The 26458-nt window shown below is 33.6% G+C and overlaps 1 protein-coding gene across 1 annotated transcript in view; it reads left to right on the top strand.

The window, feature by feature from the left end:
• COL11A1 (collagen type XI alpha 1 chain) overlaps positions 1–18847 on the top strand; it is a 232172-nt gene extending 213325 nt beyond the window's left edge. Inside the window, exons 59-68 of the mRNA XM_017863237.1 lie at positions 5758–5802; positions 6704–6811; positions 7353–7406; positions 7516–7551; positions 7644–7697; positions 9203–9452; positions 13008–13120; positions 14548–14616; positions 16380–16613; positions 18114–18847. Coding sequence (XP_017718726.1) covers positions 5758–5802; positions 6704–6811; positions 7353–7406; positions 7516–7551; positions 7644–7697; positions 9203–9452; positions 13008–13120; positions 14548–14616; positions 16380–16613; positions 18114–18260 — 1110 coding nt within the window. The 3' untranslated portion in view covers positions 18261–18847. The remainder of the gene's footprint in view (positions 1–5757; positions 5803–6703; positions 6812–7352; positions 7407–7515; positions 7552–7643; positions 7698–9202; positions 9453–13007; positions 13121–14547; positions 14617–16379; positions 16614–18113) is intronic.
• Positions 18848–26458: the final 7611 nt, after the last annotated feature.

The following is a 26458-nucleotide window of genomic DNA, read 5'->3' as shown; positions in this document are numbered from 1 at the left end:
TTATAGATTCTTCATTTATATATTCCATTTATAAAATGGGAATATTGCTAGCCTCTATCCGATGATATTTCTAAAGTTTAAATGAGTTTAAATGAGTTAAATTGGGATATGGATATCTTCTACCACATGCGGTTCTTAGGTTAATTAAATGAATTGCTTGTAAATCACTTTTATGTCACCAATTAGCATGAGTAGCACCAAATCAAGAATCACTAAATGAGTGAAATAATGATATAATGATAAATGAAATAATGAAATAATGATAAATATTTTGAAAAACAATCAATTTTATATTCTTAGTGGAAAGTAACTAAATTCAACTTCATTCATGATGTGTATCATCAATAAACCTTATGCAAAAGTTGTTGACTATTAAAGCAAATGGAAGAGATCAAATACAATTATACTTATACAAAATACCTTGTATTTTGTACAAAAGTTAGAGTGTTAGCATATTAAGTACTATGATAAACTCAAACAGAGAATACTAGATATACACAGAGTCGGAACTTTTAAATGTCATTTCCTTTAGGGACCCGTCCCTGTTTAGAAACATGATATGATTATTAAAGAAGGAACAGAGAGGTTTAAGTGTGGATGACACAGTGGCTGTGAGACTAACAGAAATTTGGAAATTCATAGAGGTTTCTATTAATCTCTGAATTAATCTGTGTGAAAGCTATAATAATAATACTTTCTCCATGATGATTTTTTTCCTCATTATAACATATATTCACACCCATATCCAAATCTACACAGGCTTCAATTTGCTTATCTCTGGATTTCCACAAGTACCTATTGGGTCTCTTTTCCCCTTCTAGAAGCTGCCTGTAACTACCTACTGTATTGTTTCTACTGGTGAGATAAAGCTACCAAGACATTCCCCTTTTCCCCAACTTTTAAATACAACTTAGCTGTTCAGTAAGTACAACTTACCTACTTTCATCTCTCCAGATTGGCAGCTGCCTATTTAGACAATTGAAATATCTAACAGAGCATCCATTACCCACAGAGACAAGTTTAACAATTTTATAGGAAGTTTCTGGATATGAAATTCTTTGGAATAGAATACAAAAACTAATTTTATAGACTCTTAAAATGATTTCTGCTTGGTGTCTGCCCACACTATGCTATCAGCTCTACTAGAGTCAGATATGATATAATATTTATTTTTTACTTTAAAAAGTACATATTTCACATGGTAAAAAACTTGTTTATAAACATGAATTCAACATATATTTACATTTGTATATGTGTATAGGCGTACACACACACACACACACTACAAATGTGTACTTAGATCACCGTATAGAATTGAAGATTGACAAATAGCACATACGGGCTGGGCATGGTGGCTCACGCCTGTAATTCCAGCTACTCGGGAGGCTGAGGCGGGAGAACAGCTTGAAGCCGGGAGGCGGAGGTTGCAGTGAGCCAAGATCACACCATTACACCTGGCAACTGAGTGAGACTCCGTCTCAAAAACAAAAAAGATAAATAGCACATATGGAAGCTAATCAAAAGCTAAGGATGATGATGAGCCTCTATAAATAATTCTATTCGAGTTTATTTTTTTAAGTGGGACTCTGTTAGTCAGTATAATATAATTGTATTAGGGTATCTTAAAGGATTTTTAAAAATTTCAATAGAATTTTGTATTGGTTGAATTATACTGCTATTTTAGTAGTCAACCAACATTAAATGGGAATAAGACTGAATGTTTCATTTTTATTTATTTATTTATTTATTTATTGAGACAGAGTCTCACTCTGTCACTGGGTCTGGAGTGCCATGGCACAATCACGAGTCACTACAACCTTGTCCTAGGCTTAGGTGATCCTCCCACCTCAGCCTCCTGATTAGCTGGGACTACAGGCCTGTACCACTACACCAGGCTAATTTTTGGCATTTTTAGTACAGGTAGGGTTTTGACAGTTGCCCAGGCTGGTCTTGAACTCCTGGGCTCAAGCAATCCATGCCCCTCTGTCTCCCAAAGTGCGGGATTACAGGCTTGAGCCACCATGCCTCACCAATTGAGTATTTTAAAGAGAAGAATGATGATGTCTAAATTCTACCCTCTGATACAAAATCAAAACTGAAATAATTTAGTTACTCTAAAAATTAAAATGTATTTGATTTTTTGAAGTCAGAATTAACATGTCTTGGCTTTAAGCTTTTATTTTGTTTTGTTTCATATTCTTTTAAGACTCTATCTGTTTTAATGCAACTGAAAAATTATTTAGCATTTATGTTCAAACAAGATTATTTAGTATTATCACACATTTCTGCTTTCGATAATAAAATGATAAATATCTGATAGTATTATTTTTTAAACAATAAAAACTTAAAAGATAGGATGGGATACTGAATTCGAGTTTATTTCTTTAATGCTACATTTAACTTATTTGTAGACAAGGGGATATGGGTAGCATTCCATAATGATTAAAAGGTTTAAATAACAAAACGTTTGGTTTTCACCGGATTAAATATTATTCCACAATTTAGTCTTTTAAATAAAGTGTAGTATCTGCAGTTTCTTTAAATTTCAATGAACTAGAGTTTTGAAATGCAGATCAAAGCAAATATTCCAGAAAGCATAATACTGCAGGGGAAAATGTTTGCTTGTGTATTCTAGACACTTACGAATGTATCATCCCTGTTTTCCTTTTCACTTTATTACTTATGAATTATGTATTTCCCTGGGGGTTTTCAATTTACAGTATCTGAAAGAGAAAAATAGAAAATATGTATAGTTAGAATAACATTTTTATATGCAGAGTTGATGTTTTTGATCTGTTTCAGGTTCAGAGGGTTATTTATAACTGCTCTCAATATCATACCAATTTCTATTTCCAGCTGATGAAAATAAAAACTGATTTTATATGGCAAATTCATCTTTAGATGTAGTTTGTAATGTTGTGAGAGATTATTAGCTTAGAGAAGTTAGTACTCATTATCTCTAACTTCTTCATGGATAATATTTATGGAAAGGATTTTTAATGCATTCAAAACACAAATAATGTCTAATATATTTTTCATTAAGCTTGAGCAATTAGAATCACTAGTAGTTCTTTTTTTGCCATTTTAGTTTTTTCTGTTAGAATGGGATGAAAAAGTTGACAGGTATTTATCTGTAGCATATCTAAAACTAATGATAATAATTCAAATTTGTATTATGCTCCACTGTTTATACAGTTTTCACTGTGGCGAGCAAAGTGCCAGATAATGGGGAGATCACTGTATACTCAAAAATGAATTTGCTAGTTTCTTTGTGATCTTTTTATCTGAGATTTAACAGGGCGGGATGATTGTTTATTCTTATATAAAAGAGAATGTAACTAAACTCATATAAATTTGACTCTGAGGATTAGTAATTTTCTCCTTATTAGAAGATTATTATTAAGTATATCCACACTTAAAACTGCATGTGCTTGTTTGAAAATAACTTTTGTCTGTTGTTAATTGAATAATATAGGGAAATTGTCCACTTTAATACTTAGAGAATTAACTGAATTTGAAAACATAAATATATCTAATAATAGTCCAAAATACCATTGTTACACAAGTGCTAATTTATATTAACACTATTCCTGCTCTTTCCTGATATTCACAGTTTCAGTTTGAGAAGCAGGTTTCAGAAACTAAGGAATAGGGAGGCCCATCCTGATTCATGTACCAGCTCTATGAGATAGGAATTGTAGTCCCCAGCTTGTAGATGAGAAAACTGAAGCTCTATTTGTCCAATTAATTTAAGTAGCTAAGAAGAGAGTTTGGTTTCTATGCCAGACTTATCCTATTCTGAACCCATACTTTTCCTAGTTCATCACACTGCTTGGATCAGATCCGTAGTTCTTAATGCTTTAAATTCACAAAAATTATGGACCAGGATATAATGTGCTTTTTTACACTGAAGAAATAGAGTGTTTCCAGATAGAGGAAAATATTACTCATGGTAACCTTGTAGAAGATATAGTAGTAGTGACTCATGATGTACGTTGGTAAAAAGTTAAAACAATTTGCTGTCATAGAGCCATGATGAAAATTATTACTGAAATTATAATTGAGATAATTCAATTCTATCAAAATAATTCTAATTCATAGAGAAACCGTATGAACGGTTTGCTTTTGTTGCTGGGTGCCTTACTTGTGGCAAGCAGTAGTGACATATCTAGGTTATCGTGGCCCTAATTTCATGAGTCACATATAAATCGGTTTTTTTAGCCTCAGTTTCACTTCCAACAGCATCTGTTGCCTGCGTAGTTTCACTTGTATACTTTCACAACAAGGACTTTATTTTGTGTTGTCTTCAAAATTGTAGTACAACAATTTGGTTTGTTAGTGTGGTGTGTTTTTTTGTTTTGTTTACTTTTTCTAGCAACAGGGTGTTCTCTGTCACCCATGCTGGAGTGCAGTGGTGTGATCTGTGATCATAGCTCACTGAAGCCTCAAACTCATGGGTTCAGGTGACCCTCCTGCCTTAGCCTCTCAATTAGCTAGGACAGCAGGTGTACACCACCAATTCTAGTTTTTGCTTTTTTTTTTTTTTTTTTTTTTTTTTGGAGACAAAATGTCTCGCTATGTTACCCAGGCTGGTTGCAAACTCCTAGGTTCAAGCGACCCTCCCACCTCAGGCTCTCAAACTGCTAGGATTACAGGTGTGAGCCATTGTGCCTGGGCTAGAGTACAACAATTTGTAGATAAAGCAGTTTGTTCGAAAGTCATCAGTATGAAAATGTTTTTGGTTGGAAGGCAGGACAAAGAGTTAGTTGCTAAAGTGATGCCATAATTTTCATAGAAATATAAGTTAAAAAGATAAATGTCTTAGTCTGGGACTATTAAAAAAGTTAAATTATTGAAATGGAAGTATATTTATATAAAAAATAAATTTCTTTAATTTCATAAATCATTTAGATATGAGGTACAATTTAGAAATTACAGCTGAAAGTACCATCTTGATGTATTTGTAACGTTGTATAGTTTAGCTTAGAGAAATTAGTAGTCATGATCTCTAACTTCTTCATGAGTAATATACATGCAATATTTTATTGGAATTATTAAGTATTCTTAATATATGTCTCTCTCCAGTAATCATAGTGACAGATATCTAATTTCAAGAGAACAAAGAATAAGAATTGAGATCAGAATTCAGATAATTGGCCATGGCCTAGAAGAATTACAGAATTCCATGTTTTAATTTAGTATATATAGGACTTATCTTCTTTTTCTATAGAATATTAGGCAACCATTCTAACATATACAAAAGATTATTATTTAAAATACAAAACCAAACAGTGTATTAAAATTTTGTCTAAATTTTTTCCTGTGGTTATCAAAGATCTATTGACTGTCAAAGTTATTGAGTTTGTTTCAAAAATTGTACTAAAAATATTATAACTTTAATTTATTTTAATTTGTGTAACATAAAATGTTTTACTGACTGGATATATATTTGGACCCTTCTAAAACATGTACTTAAAACTGGACACTTTCTTCTTACTGAAACCCCATATAACCATGTTCTATTTCCCTAACTTCACGTTATTAATCAAAAATTAATCAATTATTATGGTTACCATTTAAACCGATAGCATTTAAATATTTAACTTACTTAGAGCCTTAAAATAAAGCAACATTAATTATTACTATTTTCAACTCCGTATTTTCAAAACCAAACTAGAGTCTGTGATAAGTCCATAGGATTCTTTAATTCATACCTACTCTATGTTTTTTTTTTTTTTTTTTTTTTTTTTAATTTAGGACCTCCTGGCTTTACCTGGTCTCAAAGGTGACCCCTGCTCCAGGGTGAAAAGGTGAGACATAAAAGAATGTGTTATTGATAAAAGAATACACTTTTAATATACTAGATAACCCTGCTTTTGCAGATTAAAATCATCCAAAAGAAAATGTCAAAGCCTATCTTCAATCTTCTAACCCTGAAAAAAGCTTCAATCCTTAGTTTCCCAGAATGTATTTAGAGGGGAGAAAATATGCAAATAGTGAAAAATGTGCCAGAATTCAGTGCTATATCTTCTCAAGTTTCCATTATAGCAACCATATGGAGAAAGCATATGGTTATACTAAAATAACTATTCAGAAAATAAACAGACTGAATAACAAAATATCTATTTTATGTTTTAAATGTGAAAATAAAATGTTAAACTAGAAATATCTTTCAAATACTAATTTGATCTCCTATAATTTATGCTGAGTTGCACCAAGTACTTAGAGAAATGAGCCTTTTTAAAAATGGTATTGTTATTGTTTATATTATTTTTAAATCTTCAAATGCCCTTTAAAGACTGCAGAGTCTCTGAAGAATAGAAATTATTTCATATTAAATGAGATGCTTATTAAAATAATGAGTTTTCTGTTATTTATTCAACTAATATTATAGATGGTCATTATTGGTTGAGAGATTCCTCAAATGGAGCACTTAAAATGATATTTTTAGAAAGCATTTTGTTTTGTATTACTTCCAATGCTTAATAAAGCCCTCACTTAAAGTAAGCAGTAAAAGATCCAGTTAGGTGATGAGAAGGAGATTTTTAACTGTATATTTCATTCAGAAGGGTTATTTTAATGTTGTTTTATCAGCATTGTTCATTTTTATGCTTTAGAAATGTAATGTGTAAATATTTTATAACTAAAATTTTATGAAGATAGTAATGCACATGTTATTAACTTTTTTCTCTGCCTTTCAAAGGGACATCCTGGTTTAATTGGCCTGATTGGTCCTCCAGGAGAACAAGGGGAAAAAGGTGACCGAGGGCTCCCTGGAACTCAAGGATCTCCAGGAGCAAAAGGGGATGGGGTGAGTAAAACTACAGGTTATTTTTTCTACTCATTTCCAATAATACACACACACACACACACACACACACACACACACAGTCCTTTAAGTATGATCAAAGAAAGAATTTAGAGTGTCTTAATTCTAATTTGTTTAAGTCAGTAATGTTCTTAAAAAGATAATTTTATTCAGCCCTAGGGTAACTAAATTTTACAATATTTAAGTTAGAAACCATAAAAATTACAGTTGAGTATTATTTAAACAAACATGTACTAAATTCCCATCACCTGTAAATCATATTCTGAGGGATAAAGGAATATACACATATACACACATAGATTTAAAAGAAAAACCTCATTGATATTGTAGCAACATAGGAAAATTCCGATTATTTTGCACAAGTTAATTTTGATTCACCATGGAAAATATTTAAGCCATTCATAAATATTTTGCATACTCTAAATTTTACAGTGTATGCTGTTATGAAAATGTTGAAAAGTTATGAAAACATGAAAATGAAATAGCTGAGGAAATCCTTTACATTGGCTGATTCTCTCTCTAGGGAATTCCTGGTCCTGCTGGTCCCTTAGGTCCACCTGGTCCTCCAGGCTTACCGGTAAGTACAAGACAAAATAACTTTATAAGGTAGGGTTAAGTTACAAATATAACAAAGAGACACAAATGCTCCAGATTTTTATCTGTACTTTTGCCTTTGCATTTTCTAGGGTCCTCAAGGCCCAAAGGGTAACAAAGGCTCTACTGTAAGTACTTTTCCCTTTGACAATTTAATTTTTCGTTGAAACCTATTTAATTGCCTCTTCTTTATTTATGTCCTCTCTCTTCTTTCTAACAGGGACCCGCTGGCCAGAAAGGTGACAGTGGTCTTCCAGGGCCTCCTGGGCCTCCGGTAAGTACATGTTAACAAGAGTGATGTTCTGATAATTCGCATCTGGAAGCTGCCAATGATTTCTCTGAATTTATAAGATGGACAAAAAACACATTCTGTCAAAAGTGCTGATTTTATAGGAAACATTATCTCATTTACATAATCAAGTCTACATGCCATGACTTAAATGTTAATTGATTTCACTCTTCAAATATAAATACCCTAATTATATATTATAGCCTTGTTTGTATTAATTTTTCAAGAGAATCATATACTATTTTGTCACATTACTGAAACCAACTTATTTTATGCCATGAAGATACATTTATGCTTGACTCTAAGAATAATGACAAAAATTCAGATGCCTCACATTTTTTCCTAGTGCATATATAAGGATACTAATAAAAGCAATAGTAATAGCTACCACTTATTAATACTAAAATGTTCTAGGCTTCACATAACTCATTGAATGGTAGAATTAAAATATAGATCCATGTGAAAGAAATGTTATTCTTCTTTCTTGAGCTAAAATCTTTCCAACTATATGTATACTAGTTTGCTAGGGCTACCATAGCAAAGTACCACAGAGTTGGTGGCTCAAACAACAGAAATGTATTGTCTCCCAGTGTTGGAAGCTAGAAGTCCTAGATCAAGGTGTCGATAGTGTTGGTTCCTTCTGAGGTCCATGGCGGAAGGATCTGTTCTGCACTTCTCTTCTTGGCTTGTGGTGGCTGTCTTTTCCCTGTCTCTTCACATTATCTTCCCTCTTTGGGTGTATCTGTGTTTAAACTTCTCCTTTTTATAAGAATATCGCTTACGTTGGATTAGGGCCCACTCTAGTGACATTATGTTAGCTAATCATATTTTCAGTGACTGTATTTCCAAATGGGATTACATTCTGAGATACTGAGAATTAGGACTTCAACATTACAAATTGTCATGGGATCCAATTCAACCCATGACAACATGATAACTATTTGGTACAGCTCTGCTCACAATGTAAATTCAAGTCTGGTTGCATTTATTTTAAGTTTGTTCATTTATAATGATTTAAGTCACACATATTTGAAGCAAACTAATGTGTACATATTTTTTAATGTTTAATGTTTTATAATATAAATTATCAAATAGACAGTTAAGAGCGCAGTAGCTTTAAAGTGCTGTTCTAATCCTCAGAGACTTTACAATCTAGTTGTAGAGTTAGGGCATATAAATGATGACTAATTAATAAACAAGAGACTAACATATATAACATATCTACACAAATCTGTGCTATATTATTGTGTACATAAAGGGCAAGAAGTCATCTAACTTATTCACCTACCTCAGTATTTCCACCAAGTTCATCATGGAAGAATCTATGACATTTATATATTTATAAACTTATCCTATAACATAAATTTTGTAGCTACTGAAAAGTTAAACCAACTCTAATTTCTTACAACAAAAACATAACCAGTAATAATTAGTATCTGCAGAATATTCCACCTTATGAAACAATTGCACTCATATTACCTTCTTTACAGGGTCCACCTGGTGAAGTCATTCAGCCTTTACCAATATTGTCCTCCAAAAAAACGAGAAGACATACTGAAGGCATGCAAGCAGATGCAGATGATAATATTCTTGATTACTCAGATGGAATGGAAGAAATATTTGGTTCCCTCAATTCCCTGAAACAAGACATAGAGCATATGAAATTTCCTATGGGTACTCAGACCAATCCAGCCCGAACTTGTAAAGACCTGCAACTTAGCCATCCTGACTTCCCAGATGGTATGTTAATAATACATGACAAAGCAAATGTACCAAGCCTCTGAGTTTCTGAGGTGCATTGTCAGCTCGTTTATTCTAGTTAAATGTTTAATACAGTCTCTAAATAAAATGAAACAGTTATTAATTCTCTTCTAGACAGAAAAAATCATTTATACTGTATAAATCAAGAGTTACTTTGGAAAATCCTTGTCTGTTAAATAAGGTTTTATTAAACTATGACAAGATCATTGTTGGATGTTTAGAGCTAACACAAATGTACTTTGCTTGTAATAACTATCACAGAATAGATATTGTGTATACACACATGTGTATATTGTAATATGATGATTACTAACTTCATGTTAATGTGAATACTTACATTAATATGATTAGTATTTTAGATTAGTATGAATAATATGGATATGTGTAAATAGCATAACTGATGTATATTTGATCTATCAGTTTAGCAATGATTTGGTGCACCGAATATTTAAGAATTTGGATAGCTTGGAGCAAAAATTTATCTTTAACTCATCCACAGATATTCCAAACAACTGTGAATAGCTTACTCACTAATAACAATTAGGATAATTTATCATACCAACTCTTTGACAAAATCTTTATATACCTATTGGTCAGAGAAAGAGTTTCAGGTATGCTAAGTTAGTTGACTAAACTCATACAATTATTCAAGTAGCAAGGGGCAGATCTTCATCTGATTTTTAAATTTCCCGCTTTATGTTGAACTATTTTGTCTCCCCTTTACTCAGCAGAAAATATTGTTTTGCACTACCAGTCATATAATGACAGTTATAACTGTGATCTAAGTAACTCAATGCAGATAGAAAAATTCAGTGTAGTTCAAAAACAGCCGGCATAAAAAAAGGATGTCACAAAAATCTTCTAATCTTAAGCACACCTGTTAAAGGTAAAACACAGGTAATTATTAGTATTCCTATACAAACTGGTATCTGACATCTTCATGTTTGTAATATGTTTATCTGAAAAAGATACATTTAGTTTAGTGATTTATAAGGAGATTTACTTTTAACTGGTATTATTTAAGCAAAGGATTTAGATGATTCAGATAATTCAATGTTATATACTCCTAAAAACCATATAAGAAATATCAAAGATTTACAGTGGTTATCTCTACTTGGTAAAATCTTAGATGATTTTTTTATTTCCTTGTATTTTTTTTTCCTGGGAATTCTAATTTGTTTCAGACATGAGTAGTATTATTAATGTTATATCTGAAAAATTGTGTAGATGTTTTTTGTTAAAAATATATTAAATGCGATGTTGAGTTATAATAATTTACTTGGTCCTGTTTTATGTATAGCAGAGTAGTAGTAGTAGCAGAAGATAAAGCAGGTTGATATTGCATTTTTTAGAGTTCCAGCACCAAGATAAGCAATTTGAGCTTTTAAAATATTAAAAGTTCATAACCAGTGGACTTATGTAATTCAAATATTTAAAATGAAGTGGCAGGATGAAAAACAGTTGGAAGTATAAAGGTAGAAAGAATTTGATTCCTTTCCTTCTCAGTATAAAGGTCAAAGCTGCCACCCCTATATAAGAAAAAAGAAGGTTAACAAGAGAAAAGTATTTAAAATGTATTTGATTATAGTTTAACATGACATAAGAGTCTTCAGATTCAAGCTGCAAAGATACAGAGGAAGCTTCTGATTTTATGCTTAGGTTCGATAAGGCAGGGACAGCTGTGTAGAAATGCAATATAATATTGGATAAAAAAAGGGTATGAGCTAATGGTACTAATCTGAGCAGGGAAACCTAGTAAGACCTTCTGTTCAGATTCTCTCTGGCCTCTGTATTGTAGCATTCCATCCTCCCAAGTATAGGGTAGAACCCCTCTGGAATAAAGGTTTTAATTTCTTTATGGCCAACTGTTACACAGAAAGGTGGGTAAAGGTTATGTTAGCAGTGGCAAATCCATATGCCATACTAAGGGTGGTAGGAGTGAAAGTTTATTAAAAAGTTTTAGAACAGGAATGAAAGAAAGTGCACTTGGAAGAGGGTCAAGCAGTCGTCTTGAGGGATTCAAGTGAGTGGTTTGACCTTTGACTTGGGGTTTTCTATATTGGCATGTTTCTGAGGTTTGCATCTCTTCTCCCCTGATTTTCCCTTGGGGTGGGCTGTCTGCAAGTGCAGTGGGCTGTCAGCACTTTGGAGGGGTCACACACACATTGTGTTCACTGGAGTTGTGCGTATGCTCACTTGAGGCATTTTTCCCTTACCGGTTGAGTGTTCCCAGAGGAAAGTTATCTACCAGTCAAACTCCAACCATTTGCATCTTAGTGCACATGCTGAGCCCACTAGCCTACCTCCTGAGATCATATAAAGAAGCTGCTGGTCACCAGTTTCAGGTGTTTTCTATGAGGGAAAGGGAGACGGCCATTCCCTGGCACCAGCTGCAACCAATTATTATTTTAGCGAGACAGTTTAACAACTGCCTGACCTTCATCTGATGATCGCCTGACATTCCTGGTGAGGTTGGTGGGACTCTCCTTCCCTGTTTATGTCTGACTGACTACCTACTGTAACAGTTAGAGTAATGTGTTTAGGTTTTATAGCTGGCTTTGCAGAAAAATTAACAGTAATGTGTTTAGGTTTTATAACTGGCTTTCTATGACCCACTTTGGGGAGGAGGGATTCTAATTTCTATGACTTGCCTCAGGGGAGAATGAGGGATGAGAGACAGGAGGGCAGAGGTCAGAGAAAAACTGCTTCATAGGCTTTCACTTTGGGGTATCATTTTCTGAGCACCAACAGAAGGAAGCAAAGTAATGTTTACATGTATATCACTTTTGACTCCTAGTAACTCTTGTTAACTAAAACCATATTGTCAGTTATCTAAAGAATAACTTTGCTACTCCATTTTCAATGCTTACTCACATAACACCAAATGAATGGTGATGATTATTCACATAATAAAATGTGTTCTGCAACATTTCAGCAATAACATTAATAGCAGGCTGCATTAAAATATATAAAGTAGTCCTTCTTAGGACCCCCTTCAAAGAGAGAGTACATTTATTGCAAGAAGTTTTTTTTATATATAAAATAAGGCAAAGGTATGATCCCTGAGGCTAAGTAGATCCGATATCCCCTCCATTGTTACGAATGAATAAACTAGGAAGAAAATATATTGATTATACTACTCAGATTACTTAAGTAGTAAATAATGCTTATGAGATTTGGAGTCAAGTATGTCTTATTTCAATATGCATGAAATTTATTACACAGGGATAAATGAAATGTTAATATTTGAGAAGATGATATTTAAGCTGAAACCAAAAAGTGATAGGCATGATAAGAATTTTAAAAAGGTATTCCAGGTAGAATATATGGGGCATCTGCAAAGCTTTGAGGCAGACAAGAGAAAGTATCACTGTCTATTAAAAAACATACCCCAATATGCCCAAAAGCTTAAAAGGGAAAAGATCTATTAACATGTATTTTTCCTATTTCTCTTTCTAACAAAATTTGATATCTAATGCATTCAACAATGATGTCAATGTATTTTTATATGACATATTTTTTGCTACCTTCTAGGTGAATATTGGATTGATCCTAACCAAGGTTGCTCAGGAGATTCCTTCAAAGTTTACTGTAATTTCACATCTGGTGGTGAGACTTGCATTTATCCAGACAAAAAATCTGAGGGAGTAAGTACCAATCTGTTTTGGTGGTGAATGTTGACAGTTCCTGCCATGTTTTGCAATATTGAACTAAACAGGAAAATTATACTGTCATATTTTCATTTATCTGCTTTTCTTACAGAATAATTAGAGCAGTTCATTTGCATAAACATGAATAAGCACCAAATTGATGCACAGAGTTAACAAATACTTCTCCTCTTTATTTTTTACCCAGATGTATTCTTTCTGCACCTGCTTGCTCTCTAAAATTCTATGGCTTTCCATGACACAGCACAGCTGAATCTCAAATTTTAGTGCCTGTATAGTGTTCTTCTGCCCAATTACCACATCATAGACCTCACAGCTGCATATTATACCCAAAATATCTAATTTTATAAAGAATTAATCTTTTATATACAAGAGTCTTTTCTGTACTTACATGTTTTTTAAATATTTAGCTCCTTTAAACAAATTATTTAATTTTTACCTAACAGTATTACCAGTATACTGAATTCTATCTTCAAAGCTAAATGCAAATTATTAATGTAAAGAAAGTTTATTCACAAGCATAAAATATTCTCCAAACATTTTATCAGTGGGACATTTTGTCTTTATTGGTATTCATGTAATAAATCTCATTCTTCCTAGTAAATGGTGTGGACAATAGAGGCATAGAAACTCCTTAAGGCAAAACAAGTAGCTTTATGTGTGACTAATGGTTTTGGGAGAAAAATTAAGTTTCTGAGTAAAGAGTGGGTAGTAAGGGCAGGAGAAAAAACAACTTCCATCTCCCAACCCTACTTGGCATGTGATGAAGCACAGTAAAGCTACTCTAGCCTCCAGAGAAATGTGGAAAAACAGAAAATGCCGTTTCTTATACAGATAACTCAAGTTCCCTGTTGTGAGGACTTATATACCTTTGCTGTTCTTCACAAAGCAGCATAATAAATGCAGATCTATAAAAGATTCTAAATATTCTAACCAGCAGGGAATGATTCGGGTTGTTTCCAGTCAATGCCTTTCACATAGCATCTCTCCTTAGCTACTGTCTAAATACTTTCAAACATGTTCCTTGGCTATGGAGTGAAGATGGTACCTGCCTTGCTTGATGACGCTGACTGACAGTTTGAGGATTTCCTTTGCAAAGGGTTTCTGAGTGTTCCACCAATGTCCCCTGCAACCCTTAGTATGCCTTTACCAGGTGATCTTTCCCTTTTTCCTTTAGAGCCAATGAAGAGAACAAAAAGGCTCAATCTTCACTGCATAGAATTTACAGGATCTATCTCAAATTTTCTCTTTATCTCATTTTGTATAATCTAATTTGTATCATTTTAAAATGATTTTAAGAACTCCTTATTTTCTCAGTCTTACTAAAATGAATTATATGTATATAAAATACTGTTTATATTGCAAATTTTCACCTACTTACTAACTTTTCTATTCCTTTACAACAGGTAAGAATTTCATCATGGCCAAAGGAGAAACCAGGAAGTTGGTTTAGTGAATTTAAGAGGGGAAAACTGGTATGTTATTACCTCAACATGAAATGGTTTTTCACAAACTTAAGAAGTGAAGTTCTAATTATGTATTTCTGGACCTTAACAGTGAAAGTCTAAATTATGCTAAAGGAGGATTCGCTGTGGTCTCTAGTTTGTTCCACTTAATATCTCTTAGAGCACTGTGGTATCTTAAAGCAACCTAACATTTTTGTATAAAAGTAAATGGAAATATGCTAAATTTACTGAAAACAAGGATCAAATCATGCAGACAATTTATTAAGTACCTGAGATAGACATCATAAAAATTGATTATGTTAGAAATGTCAGGTGTAAAGAATATAGTATCTACTTAATATCTTCCTATTATTTCATTTTCTATCTACTTGAAACCTAATTCCTTCTTTGTTCTTCATTTCAGTAAGTTGGAATGTGCAACTTCTTCTGATTGTTCTGGCACAAATTTAAAGACTTCCGTACAATTACCAGTTCATTTCAATAATTTTCTAAAGATATTTTAAGATTAGATGTCAAAGTTAAATTTGTATTTAAAAGGTGTTTAAACATATACATGTGTTTAAAGTATTTTATTTAGAATTTATTGAATTTAAAGTGTTTTCCAATTATGCAGATAATTATTCAGTTGTTTAATGTTCTTTGAAAAGCTATTATTTTCCATTTATGACTATATAGTTATTATTTCTATACAAACTCATGCATGTTAACCACTTTCATTGACACTCTCCACTGGAGTTATAATTATCTATTATAGTCTTCCAGTTTTATATTAAACATCCATATTACATTATTATCTTTGTATAAGTTTAAAAATATATACAGATAGAACTCTATCTGTGTGGATTAAATTTTCCCAGTAGATATTTTTTCTTCAACCCCACAAAAATACTCATCATCTGATCTGCTATTCAGTAAGAACTAAGTAAAATCTGTTTTAAGGAAGAAAGTAACAGATAACTGCCTTTACATTAACCTAATCTATAATCTAGGTGAACATCTTAACTTTTTTTTTTCAAATTTAAGTGTGTATATTTCAGCTGAACTCAGATATTTTAATTACCAAAACTAAGACAATTCATAAAGATGATTGAGACAGTTGTTAATAATTTACAACTAAGACTATTTTACTGCTATAATTACAGAATAAGTATTGACTCAACAAGTATTGTCTTGCACATTATGCTTGGTGCTAGCAATACAATGTTGAGTATAAACATCATCTAAAAATAGACAAACAGGCATTTCTGAAAATATTAATAACCTTTGAGAACTATTGCCCCAAAAATGAAAAGTGCAGGAACATGTTTACAGATTTGGATAAAGCTGATACATTTTGAAATGTTTGAAAGGAATAGTCAAAATCAAACACCATAAAACCAGCTAATCTTTGCCTTACTCTGAGATTCCTTGGTTTTCATTGTTTCATTATTTTACCAATTTGTTTTTCAAAAAGATACACAAATATACTGAAACATTTCTTGGAAACTAATGCATTTTTTATAGAGTTGACTGTTTAGGAAACTAAGACATAGAGATAAAATGATTGTTTCAAAGGTAAGCAGCGGCTACAGTAACTTAGGTGGTATACAATTCATAAAATCCTGTCTCTGGGTCTTGACCCTCAATGCACTTTTTTCAATTAGGTTAACATGGGACTTTTGATTCATCTACATGCTTCTGGCATCACAGTTCACTGTCCACTGTGATTTTATTCTTTGTAGCATAAAGGAGGAAAAGAGTCATTAGGTGCCTTTTTATTCCTTTATTCCTAGCTTTCATATTTAGATGTTGAAGGAAATTCCATCAATATGGTGCAAATGACATTCCTGAAACTTCTGACTGCCTCTGCTCGGCAAAATTTCACCTACCACTGTCATCAGTCAGCAGCCTGGTACGATGTGTCATCAGGAAGTTATGACAAAGCCCTTCGGTTCCTGGGATCAAATGATGAGGAGATGTCCTATGACAATAACCCTTTCATCAAAGCACTGTATGATGGCTGTGCGGTGAGTATAAGTTCTGCTTGTCTGCCTTCACAGAGATGAGAGGCAACATGTCACCGTTTCAATTGGTCCTAAGCCAGATTTTTCTCACGAAATGGATGACAGTTGTTATTAACATTTGATGCTTAATCCTGACATGTTAAACTATGGTATGTGAGAAACCAGTAATCTTAACACACACAGTTACACACATAGACACTCTGAAACACTTTTAAAGGCGTAACAGAAGGTAATCTTGGATTATGTTATTTTATTAATCCTGACATTTGAATCATATCACAGCCAGTTATTCCTAAAATGAAAAAGAAAATAAAAAACCTTATGTAATTTGCCTCCTTATTGGTGATTTTAAAATGACAGATAAAGAAATCACCATTTCACCATTTATAATATCAATAATTTTTAGCCCTATATTTTGTTTATAAGAAACTTGTTAATTTGTACTATATCAGTTTGAGATCCACTATCATTGTTGTTATCTCTATCTTATAGAAATACCTTTTTCACATACATAAGATTTTATATAAGAAAATAATAAATAGGTGCCCTAAGAAGCTCATTTCTTTAGCCGAGTGTTGATGACTAAAGAGAAGTCACAATTATAAATAAACAAGTTCATGTTTTCATCAAAATGAGTGTAGTGCAAGTAGAATAAAGAAGAGAGAATAAAGCAAATGAATGGAGAAAGAGTTGGGAAAAGCTTTTCCAATATAGTTTATTGTTAAATATTCATAAAATTAACATATAGCAGAGGAAATTTTTTGACTTTTGATCTTCTGCATTATAGTTCTGAACCTGTATTCAAATTTTTCTGTAACAGAATTTGACCATGTATGTCTTAACTATAATGGTAAAGATGTATTATTTATACAAGAGGGGCTGGGTATTGTGGCTTACCCCTGTAATCCCAGAACTTTGGGAGGCCACGGTGGGCAGATCACCTGAGGTCAGGAGTTCAAGACCAGCCTGGCCAACATAGTGAAACCCCATCTACTAAAAGTACAAAAATTAGCCAGGCATGGTGGCACATGCCTGTAGACCCAGCTACTTGGGAGACTGAGGCAGGAGAATGGCTCAAACCTGGGAGTCAGAGGTTGCAGTGAGCTGAGTTTGCACCACTCCACTCTAGCCTGAGCAACAGAGCAAGACTCCATCTCCAAAAAAAAAGAAAATATATATATATATATGTGTGAGGATTCAATACCAGCATCAATTTTCATATTAAATTGTATTTATTAACTCAAGATTCTTTTTAACTATGAAATATATAGCTGTATCATAGTTAAGTAATTACAGCTAAATATCAAATGTAGTAATCAATGTTCAAAATTTAGAACTATTTGAACTATTTCAGTAATAAGAATTATTACTTAGATAATAGAAAATTTGTTTTTCTCTTCTCTTCTCTCTCAGCTTCTTACCTCCACTAGAAACCTAAGAAAATTAAGATGCACTTAAAATATTAAATGATTGTGTAACTTTTATTTCTGCTTTATTTTACAGTCCAGAAAAGGCTATGAAAAGACTGTCATTGAAATCAATACACCAAAAATTGATCAAGTTCCTATTGTTGATGTCATGATCAATGACTTTGGTGATCAGAATCAGAAGTTCGGATTCGAAGTTGGTCCCGTTTGTTTTCTTGGCTAAGATTAGGACAAAGAACATATGAAATCAACAGAAAATATACCTTGGTGCCACCAACCCATTCTGTGCCACATGCAAGTTTTGAATAAGGATGGTATAGAAAACAACTTGCTACATATGCAGGTACCATTTAGGAAATACTGATGCCCTTGTGGGGGCAGAATCACATGACAAAAGCTTTGAAAATCATAAAGATATAAGTTAGTGTGGCTAAGATGGAAACAGGGCTGATTCTTGATTCCCAATTCTCATCTCTCCTTTTCCTATTTGAATTTCTTTGGTGCTGTAGAAAACAAAAAGAGAAATATATATATTCATAAAAAATATGGTGCTCATTCTCATCCAGCCAGGATGTGCTAAAACAGTGTGTTTAATAAATTGTAATTATTTTGTGTACAGTTCTATACTGTTATCTGTGTCCATTTCCAAAACTTGCACATGTCCCGGAATTCCATCTGACTCTAATTTTATGAGAATTGCAGAACTCTGATTGCAATAAATATATGTATTATGAAAAAATAAAGTTGTAATTTCTGATGACTCTAAGTCCCTTTCTTTGGTTAATAATAAAATGCCTTTGTATATATTGATGTTGAAGAGTTCAATTATTTGATGTCGCCAACAAAATTCTCAGACGGCAAAAATCTGGAAGACTTTTGGAAGCACACTCCAATCAACTCTTCTCTGCCGACAGTCATTTTGCTGAATTTCAGCCAAAAATATTATGCATTTTGATGTTTTATTCAAGGCTATACCTCAAACTTTTTCTTCTCAGAATCCAGGATTTCACAGGATACTTGTATATATGGAAAACAAGCAAGTTTATACTTTTGGACAGGGAAATGTGTGTAAGAAAGTATATTAACAAATCAATGCTTCCGTCAAGCAAACAATCATATGTATAATTTTTTCTACCTTATCTCATCTCATTGTTTGCAGTGTGCTTCAATCATGCAGGTTAATATTAAAGATGGAAATTAAGCAATTATTTATGAATTTGTGCAATGTTAGATTTTCTTATCAATCAAGTTCTTGAATTTGATTCTAAGTTGCATATTATAACAGTCTCAAAAATTATTTTACTTGCCCAACAAATATTACTCTTTTCCTTTCAAGATAATTTTTTTATAAATCATCTTTGCGCCTACCTAGATTGCCTAAGTAAATAACAATCATGGTCGGGACTGCGCTTAGAAGTAAGACGTATTGTGTTTAGCATGAACTTATTCAGGGCAAAACTCTAAACTTTTTTTTCCCACTGAAGGTATTTACTCTTAAGGTAGCGTTGAAAGTAGCACATACAATTTACAAAACTTAAACAGACTGAACCTTTTGGTATCCTATTTTAAAGTAATATATGTATAAGACTTGAAAATAAATGTTTTATTATTTCTTATATAAAATGTTAAATTAATTGATACCAGATTTCACTGGAACAGTTTCAACTGATATTTTATCACAAAAGAACATACCTGTAATATTGAAATTAAAACGTGAAATTTGTCATAAAGAATTTCTTTTATTTTTGAAATCGAGTTTGTAAATGTCCTTTCAAGAAGGGAGATATGAATCCAATAAATAAACTCAAGTCTTGGCTACCTGGATTGGTCATTTTCTTTCTTAAATAGCTTCCAAATTATTCTCAATTGCAGATAAAGCTTTTGATTCTTTCTTGACCATCCAGATTAGAATAGTTTTACACTTCTGAACAAACATATTACCATTCAGAGATAAGTTGTCTAAATCCCCACATGCGTAAAATAGTAAAAGAACATGGTAATATTAAATTTATAAAATAAAAGTAGATTATACTTAAAATTTCAAAGAGATATTTTTGTAATTAAGTATTTTACAAAGTGTCAAAAGTGTTTTGGTTTCAAAATTAGTAATACATTCAGAACTTTTTAATTGTCTAAAACATACATACAATTTTTGTATCATGGAATAGAAGGATTGTATACATTGGAAAATTTACTTTAATGAAAGTATAGCAATAACAAAATATTTTGCATATTAGCCTGCCTCAGGGATGCAGTGTTATCCATTTAAAACAAAAAAACTTTAATTTGGCACTCAACAGAATGAATAGATAATTGAATGGCTTTGCTTTTATATTCTTCCCATATATGGATATAGTCTTCTGCAGGACAACAGACTTTTTTCTCTCCCTTATGACTAATTTAGTCTAGACAAAAGAAAGCTCATCAGAATAGAAGAAAACTATTAGATGACATTTTAATACTAGTCCCAGCAGGTATAAGTTATTCATATGAAAAAAACAAAAAATAGTATAGACCTTGAAGGAAGGGTAAATCATGGACTTAGTGCACAGGAAATTTGATCTAACTTTCTTTAAGAAATAAAACTACAAACACAAAGTACAGAAGTGACTATAATGAATAAAGATATTACAACAAATTATTAATTTTATTAAAAGTTGACACATAAAATACCAGGAAATCTGGGAAAACAGTGTTTCTATCTTTCTGAAACACTTCTGTGATTTTTTATATTATATTTTGGCTGCAATCAAGTGCCTCTTTATAAGAGATTTCATAATTTAACTTCCTGTAGAGTAAGATAGTCTAATCTGCAAGGTGAAAAAATGTTTCTTATTGATACCTTAGAAATAGTTCTGTGTCATGTCGTTATTGGTAAGTATTATAAAATTTTCCTTAGAAATATTTCTGTGTCATGTCGTTATTGGTAAGTATTATAAAATTTTAGATTATTTAAAATTTAGCAAAATCTCTGTTACATGTATTTCATATGCACTACAAAATTTGTGAGAAATTTCCACAGACTAGCTTCTGATTCTGTATATTTCAAATCTTGTTTCTCCTCCACTGCCTATAGATTTTATATTCTGGGCACCATAAAACACACGTATGCCAAAGTACAAACTCAGTCCTCTTTGTGGTCATCATAACATATAATTAGTTCATTCCGCCACTGCTATAAAGAAACACCTGAAACTGAGTAATTTATAAAGAAAATAGGTTTAATTGGCTCATGATTCTGCGGGCTGTACAAGAGAATAGCAGTTTCTACTTCTGGGAAAGCCTCAGGAAGCTTCCAATCATGGCGGAAGGCAAAGTGAAAGTGAGGCATGTCACATGGCTGGAAGAGGTGTATAAAGACAGTGATGGGGGAGGTGCTACACACTTTTACATAACCATATCTCATGAGAACTCACTGTCACAAAAACATCACCAAGAGGATACCCTTAAACTCTTCATGAAGGATCCACCCCCAGGTCTAATTACACCACACCAGGCCCCAGCTCCAACATTGCAGATTACAATTCAACATAAGATTTGAGTGTGCACACATATCCCAACTATATCAGTGGATGACAGGGTTATTCCAGAAAGTCGTTTACACTAGGATTGCCAGCATTAATATACAAAAATAATGACAGGTTGTATAGTTATACCCCATCATGTAAATATAGTATACAAACCCCAAATAAATGAATCTATGTTTGAATTTTCTCCTCGCTGGCCCCTTCCACTCTACCTAACAAAAGGTGAAATGACAAAGAGTAGTTGTAGTGGTAAAACGACGTTCTTAACTAATCATGGTCAATCTTTGGCAAATTTTACTAACAATATGACCATGTACACATATTTCTAGGAGACCTCCCAGGGTCTTAAATGGAGCCCATGCAAAAGAAGTGTCCTGGAGCTTAAACTTTATGAATTTCATGTTAAATAGATGGTGTTATGCTGGATAGCTGCAAAACATATGAGTTACCTAACAATATTGGGCATATATCAGCTATAAAGAAATTGCTGCTGCTCTAGATGTCTTTCTGCCACTATTATCACCACAGTATAAATCCCTTTCTAAAATATAGCTAGTAACACCTGCGCTACCAAATATCATAGAACTTTTATAAAGATTTCATTTTAACAAAGTAAATATTATATAAATTGCATGATCACAGAGGACCAAATCATCAAAGAGACTTATATACAAACTTTACAAATGATTTGCGAAAGATACCAAAAAAAGAACAGCAGCCTAAAACATTTTAATATCCAGTAAGTCTGAATTCATGAGACATAGCTTATCAAATCTTCTTTTTCTATGTCTACCAAAATATGTTTCACTTGCCAGAGGATGATTTTAATTTCTAAGCAACAAGCATTCAAGAGGTAACTTGGGTGCTTTTAAAAGCATTCAGTTTTATAAGGGACGCATAGCATAAAAATTCAGGAAATTTGCAGCCTGACAATGTAATAGAAAATAAAATCCCTTTTACTGAGGAGAAATTCCAGCTGTAGAAATTTGCATAAGTAACAAGGAGAGGAATATTAATCCCCAAAAAATGGGGGAAATGTCTCCAGGGCATGTCAAAGATCTTCATTGCAGCCCCTCCCACCACAAGCCCAGAGGCCAAGCAGGAAAAATGGTTTTGTGGGTCAGGCCCAGGGTCACCATTCTGTGTGCAACTTAGGGACTCGGTGCTCTGTGAGCCAGCTGCTCCAGCTGTGGCTGAAAGGGGTCAATGTAGAGACTGGGCCTTGGCTTCAGAGGGTACAAGCCCCAAGCCTTGACAACTTCTATGTGGTATTGAGCCTGCGAGTGCACAGAAGTCAAGAATTGAGGTTTGAGAACGTCTGCCTAGATTTCAGAAGATGTATGGGAACTCCTGGATGCCCAGGCAGAAGTTCACTGCAGGGGCGAGGCCTTTACAGAGAGCCTTTGCTAGGGCAGTGCAGAAGGGGAACATGGGGTCAGAGTCCCCCACACAGAGTCCCTACTGGGGCACCACCTAGTGGAGCTATGAGAAGAGGACCACTGTCCTCCAAACCCCAGAATGGTAGATCCACCGACAGCTTGCACTGTGTGCTTGGAAAAACTGCAGACACTCAATGCCAGCCCATGAAAGAGGTCAGGAGGGGGACTATACTCTACAAAGTCACAGAGTCGGAGCTTCCCAAGACACATCCAGGTCACACTGATGTGAGGGAGCCCACTTCTTGCATCAGTGTGATCTGGATGTGAGACACGAAGTCAAAGGAGATAATTTTAGATCTTTAAGATTTGACTGCCCTGCTGGATTTCAGATTTGCATGGGACCTATAGTCCCTTTGGCCAATTTCTCCCATTGAAATGGCTTTATCTGATGTTTATTTTATTTTATTTATTTATTTATTTATTTATTTATTTATTTATTTAGATGGTGTCTCACTCTGTCGCTCAGGCTGGAGTGCAGTGGCACAATCTCAACTTACTGCAACCTCCACCTCCTGGGTTCAAGCGATTCTCCTGCCTCAGCCTCCCAAGTAGCTGGAACTACAGGTGCCCACCACCACACCTGGCTAATTTTTGTATTTTTAGTAGAGATGGTGTTTTACCTTATTGGCCATTCTAGTCTCAAACTCCTAACCTTGTGATCTGCCTGTCTCAGACTCCCAAAGTGTGTGAGACCCCAGGCCTGGCCAGAATGGCTGTATATACCCAGTGCCTGTACTCTCATTGTATCTAGGAAGTAACTAACTTGCTTTTGATTTTACAGATATAGGCAAGAAGAGACTTGCCTATTTTCAGATGAGACTTTGGACTGTGGACTTTTGGGTTAATATTGAACGAGTTAAGGTTTTGGGAGACTGTTGGGAAGGCATGATTGGTTTTGAAATGAGAGGACATGAGATTTGGGAGGGGTCAGTGGTGGAATGATGTGGTATGGCTGTGTTCCAACCCAAATCTGGTTTGGAATGAGTGTATTTACTCAATTCTTGTGCCCCATTGAATCTAGGAAGTAACTCACCTGTTTTTGATTTTACAGGCTCATAGGTGGAACAGACTTGCCTATTCTCACATGAGATTTTGGATTATAGACTTTTGAGTTAGTGCTGAAATGAGCTAAGATGTCGGAGGACTGTTGGGAGGACATGATTGGTTTTAAAATGTGAAAACATGAGATTTGGGAGGGGAAAAGGACAGAATGATATTGTTTGGCTATGTCCTCACCCAAATCTCATCTTAAATTGTAGTTCTCGTAATCCTCACATGTTGTGGGAGGAAACTGGTGAGAGGTATTGAACCATATGGGTGGGTTTTTCCCCTGCTCTTCTCGTAATAGTAAATAAGTCTCATGAGATCCGATGGTTTTATAAAAGACAGTTCCCCTGCACACATTTTTTTTTTTTGTCTGCCATCATGTAAGATGTTCCTTTGCTCCTCCTTTGCTTTCCACCATGATTGTGATGCCTCTGCAGTCATATGGAACTGTGAGTCCATTAAACTTTTTTTTAAATAAATTACTCAGTCTTTCATGTTTCTTCATATCAGTATGAAAATAGACTAATACACTAGTGAAAGAAATAAGAATAAAAAAATGATAATAATAACACCAACCTTTAAAGTATTATCTGTTTAACTAAAAGTAAAAAAACAATGTAACTAGGGCAAATTGAGGTTTCATTGTAGATTTTGGATTAAATTCTTGAAAGTCTCTCACAATTTTCATGTAAATATTTCCTAAAACTACATTCAGTGGGTTTTGAATCATGGAATAATGGAACGTCAATGCCAGAAAATATGGTAGTAATTTATTCATCAATTAATCAATGATCAATTATATGATTTAGCATTGTGATGTATCCAGGTTTCTACTAAAAAGAAGTTCATAAAATAATTATGTCATAGGTTGTCTATACCATACCCTTAATAACAGCCATTATGTCATAGGTTGTCTATACTATACCCTTAATAAGGGAGAGATGCATCCATCCCATCTAAAAGGAAAGCTTATTATCAAGTTTCTGACTATACAGAGATTCATAGAACTGGAAAAGGAATAACAGCCAGTTTATAAGTGTACATTGTAAAGATGATGATAGGTCTCCAAGTATTTGTAGGGTTTAGATGAGTGTGTGTGGAGGAGAAAAAGAAGATCACTTTAAATAGGAAATCCATGAAAGTATTCCACAAGCATAAGCAAGGATAGCATATGAAAAGGACAAGAACTTTGATGAAACAACAGTCAGTGAAAGGACACAGCAGGTGATGGATTGCCAAGGTCTGTATTTAGGGTTGGGTTATAACAGCTTACAATCACACAAAAGAGTCTGGATGATATGCAACATATAATGAAGAATGAATATTAGTTCTTAAGTAGGATAAAGTCACAATGGAAGTCGTGTTAAGAAAGACAATGTTGGCAGATTTTTCAGAATCTACCTACTAGATATTCTATCTATGTTGAACGAATCTGTGAGATGAGTCAGATGATGAAGACCAAGTGCCAAGAGATTGTTGAAGATATTTAAGTGGGTGATAAGGCAAATTTGTATTACAGTAACCACACGTGGATTATTTAAAATGAAGAAACAAGTATACATTTTTTTTTGTTTTGTTTTTTTGAGATGGAGTTTCTCTCTTGTTGCCCAGGCTGGAGTGCAATGGTGTGATCTTGGCTCTCTGCAACCTCCGCCTCCCAAGTTCAAGCGATTCTCCTGCCTCAGCCTCCTGAGAAGCTGGGATTACAGGCATGTGCCATCACACGTGGCTAATTTTGTATTTTTAGTAGAGATGGGGTTTCTCTATGTTGGTCACGCTGGTCTAGAACTCCCGACTTCAGATGATCTATCCACCTTGGCCTCCCAAACTGCTGGGATTACAGGCATTAGCTACCGTGACTGGCCATAAATAAATTTTTTTAAATTACTTTTATAAAAATTTACATTTTTATCCCAGGATCATTCACCAGACACATCTTAAAATAGTTGCCTAGCCTTTAAGAACTTAAAATAATATAGAAATCTTACTCTTACTAAAATCTGAAAAGCCAACAAGTCTGAGTGAAATAAATGATATCTGGCATAACTCTATTGCTTGGCTTTGTATAGTCCATTGTATCTCATTTACTGTTGTAGAAATTACATATGAAAATAACTTGCAATTACTGAAACAATACACACTTACAATGTTTTGGGCCAGTTGCTTGCCTCATATAAATAAAAGTTTGTGTACCTTATCAATCGTAGAAGAGGTACATTTGTAGAGTAATTAATTGCTAAAATTTAGTTATATATTTCTGTCTGCTAATGTTAAAAATTTCCTAAGTAAACATTGGCACATAAGGAATGGCTAAATAGACTGTAAGCCTTGGGCATAATTATGAATAATTTATAGGAATAAAATTATCTGATTTGAAAAAGATCAGAGCATTACAGCCACTAACTTTT

The sequence above is a fragment of the Rhinopithecus bieti genome, unplaced genomic scaffold (genome assembly GCF_001698545.2).
Source record: "Rhinopithecus bieti isolate Rb0 unplaced genomic scaffold, ASM169854v2 scaffold_67730, whole genome shotgun sequence".
NCBI classification, from domain to species: Eukaryota; Metazoa; Chordata; class Mammalia; order Primates; family Cercopithecidae; genus Rhinopithecus; species Rhinopithecus bieti.
This window is presented reverse-complemented; position numbering and strand designations above follow the sequence as displayed.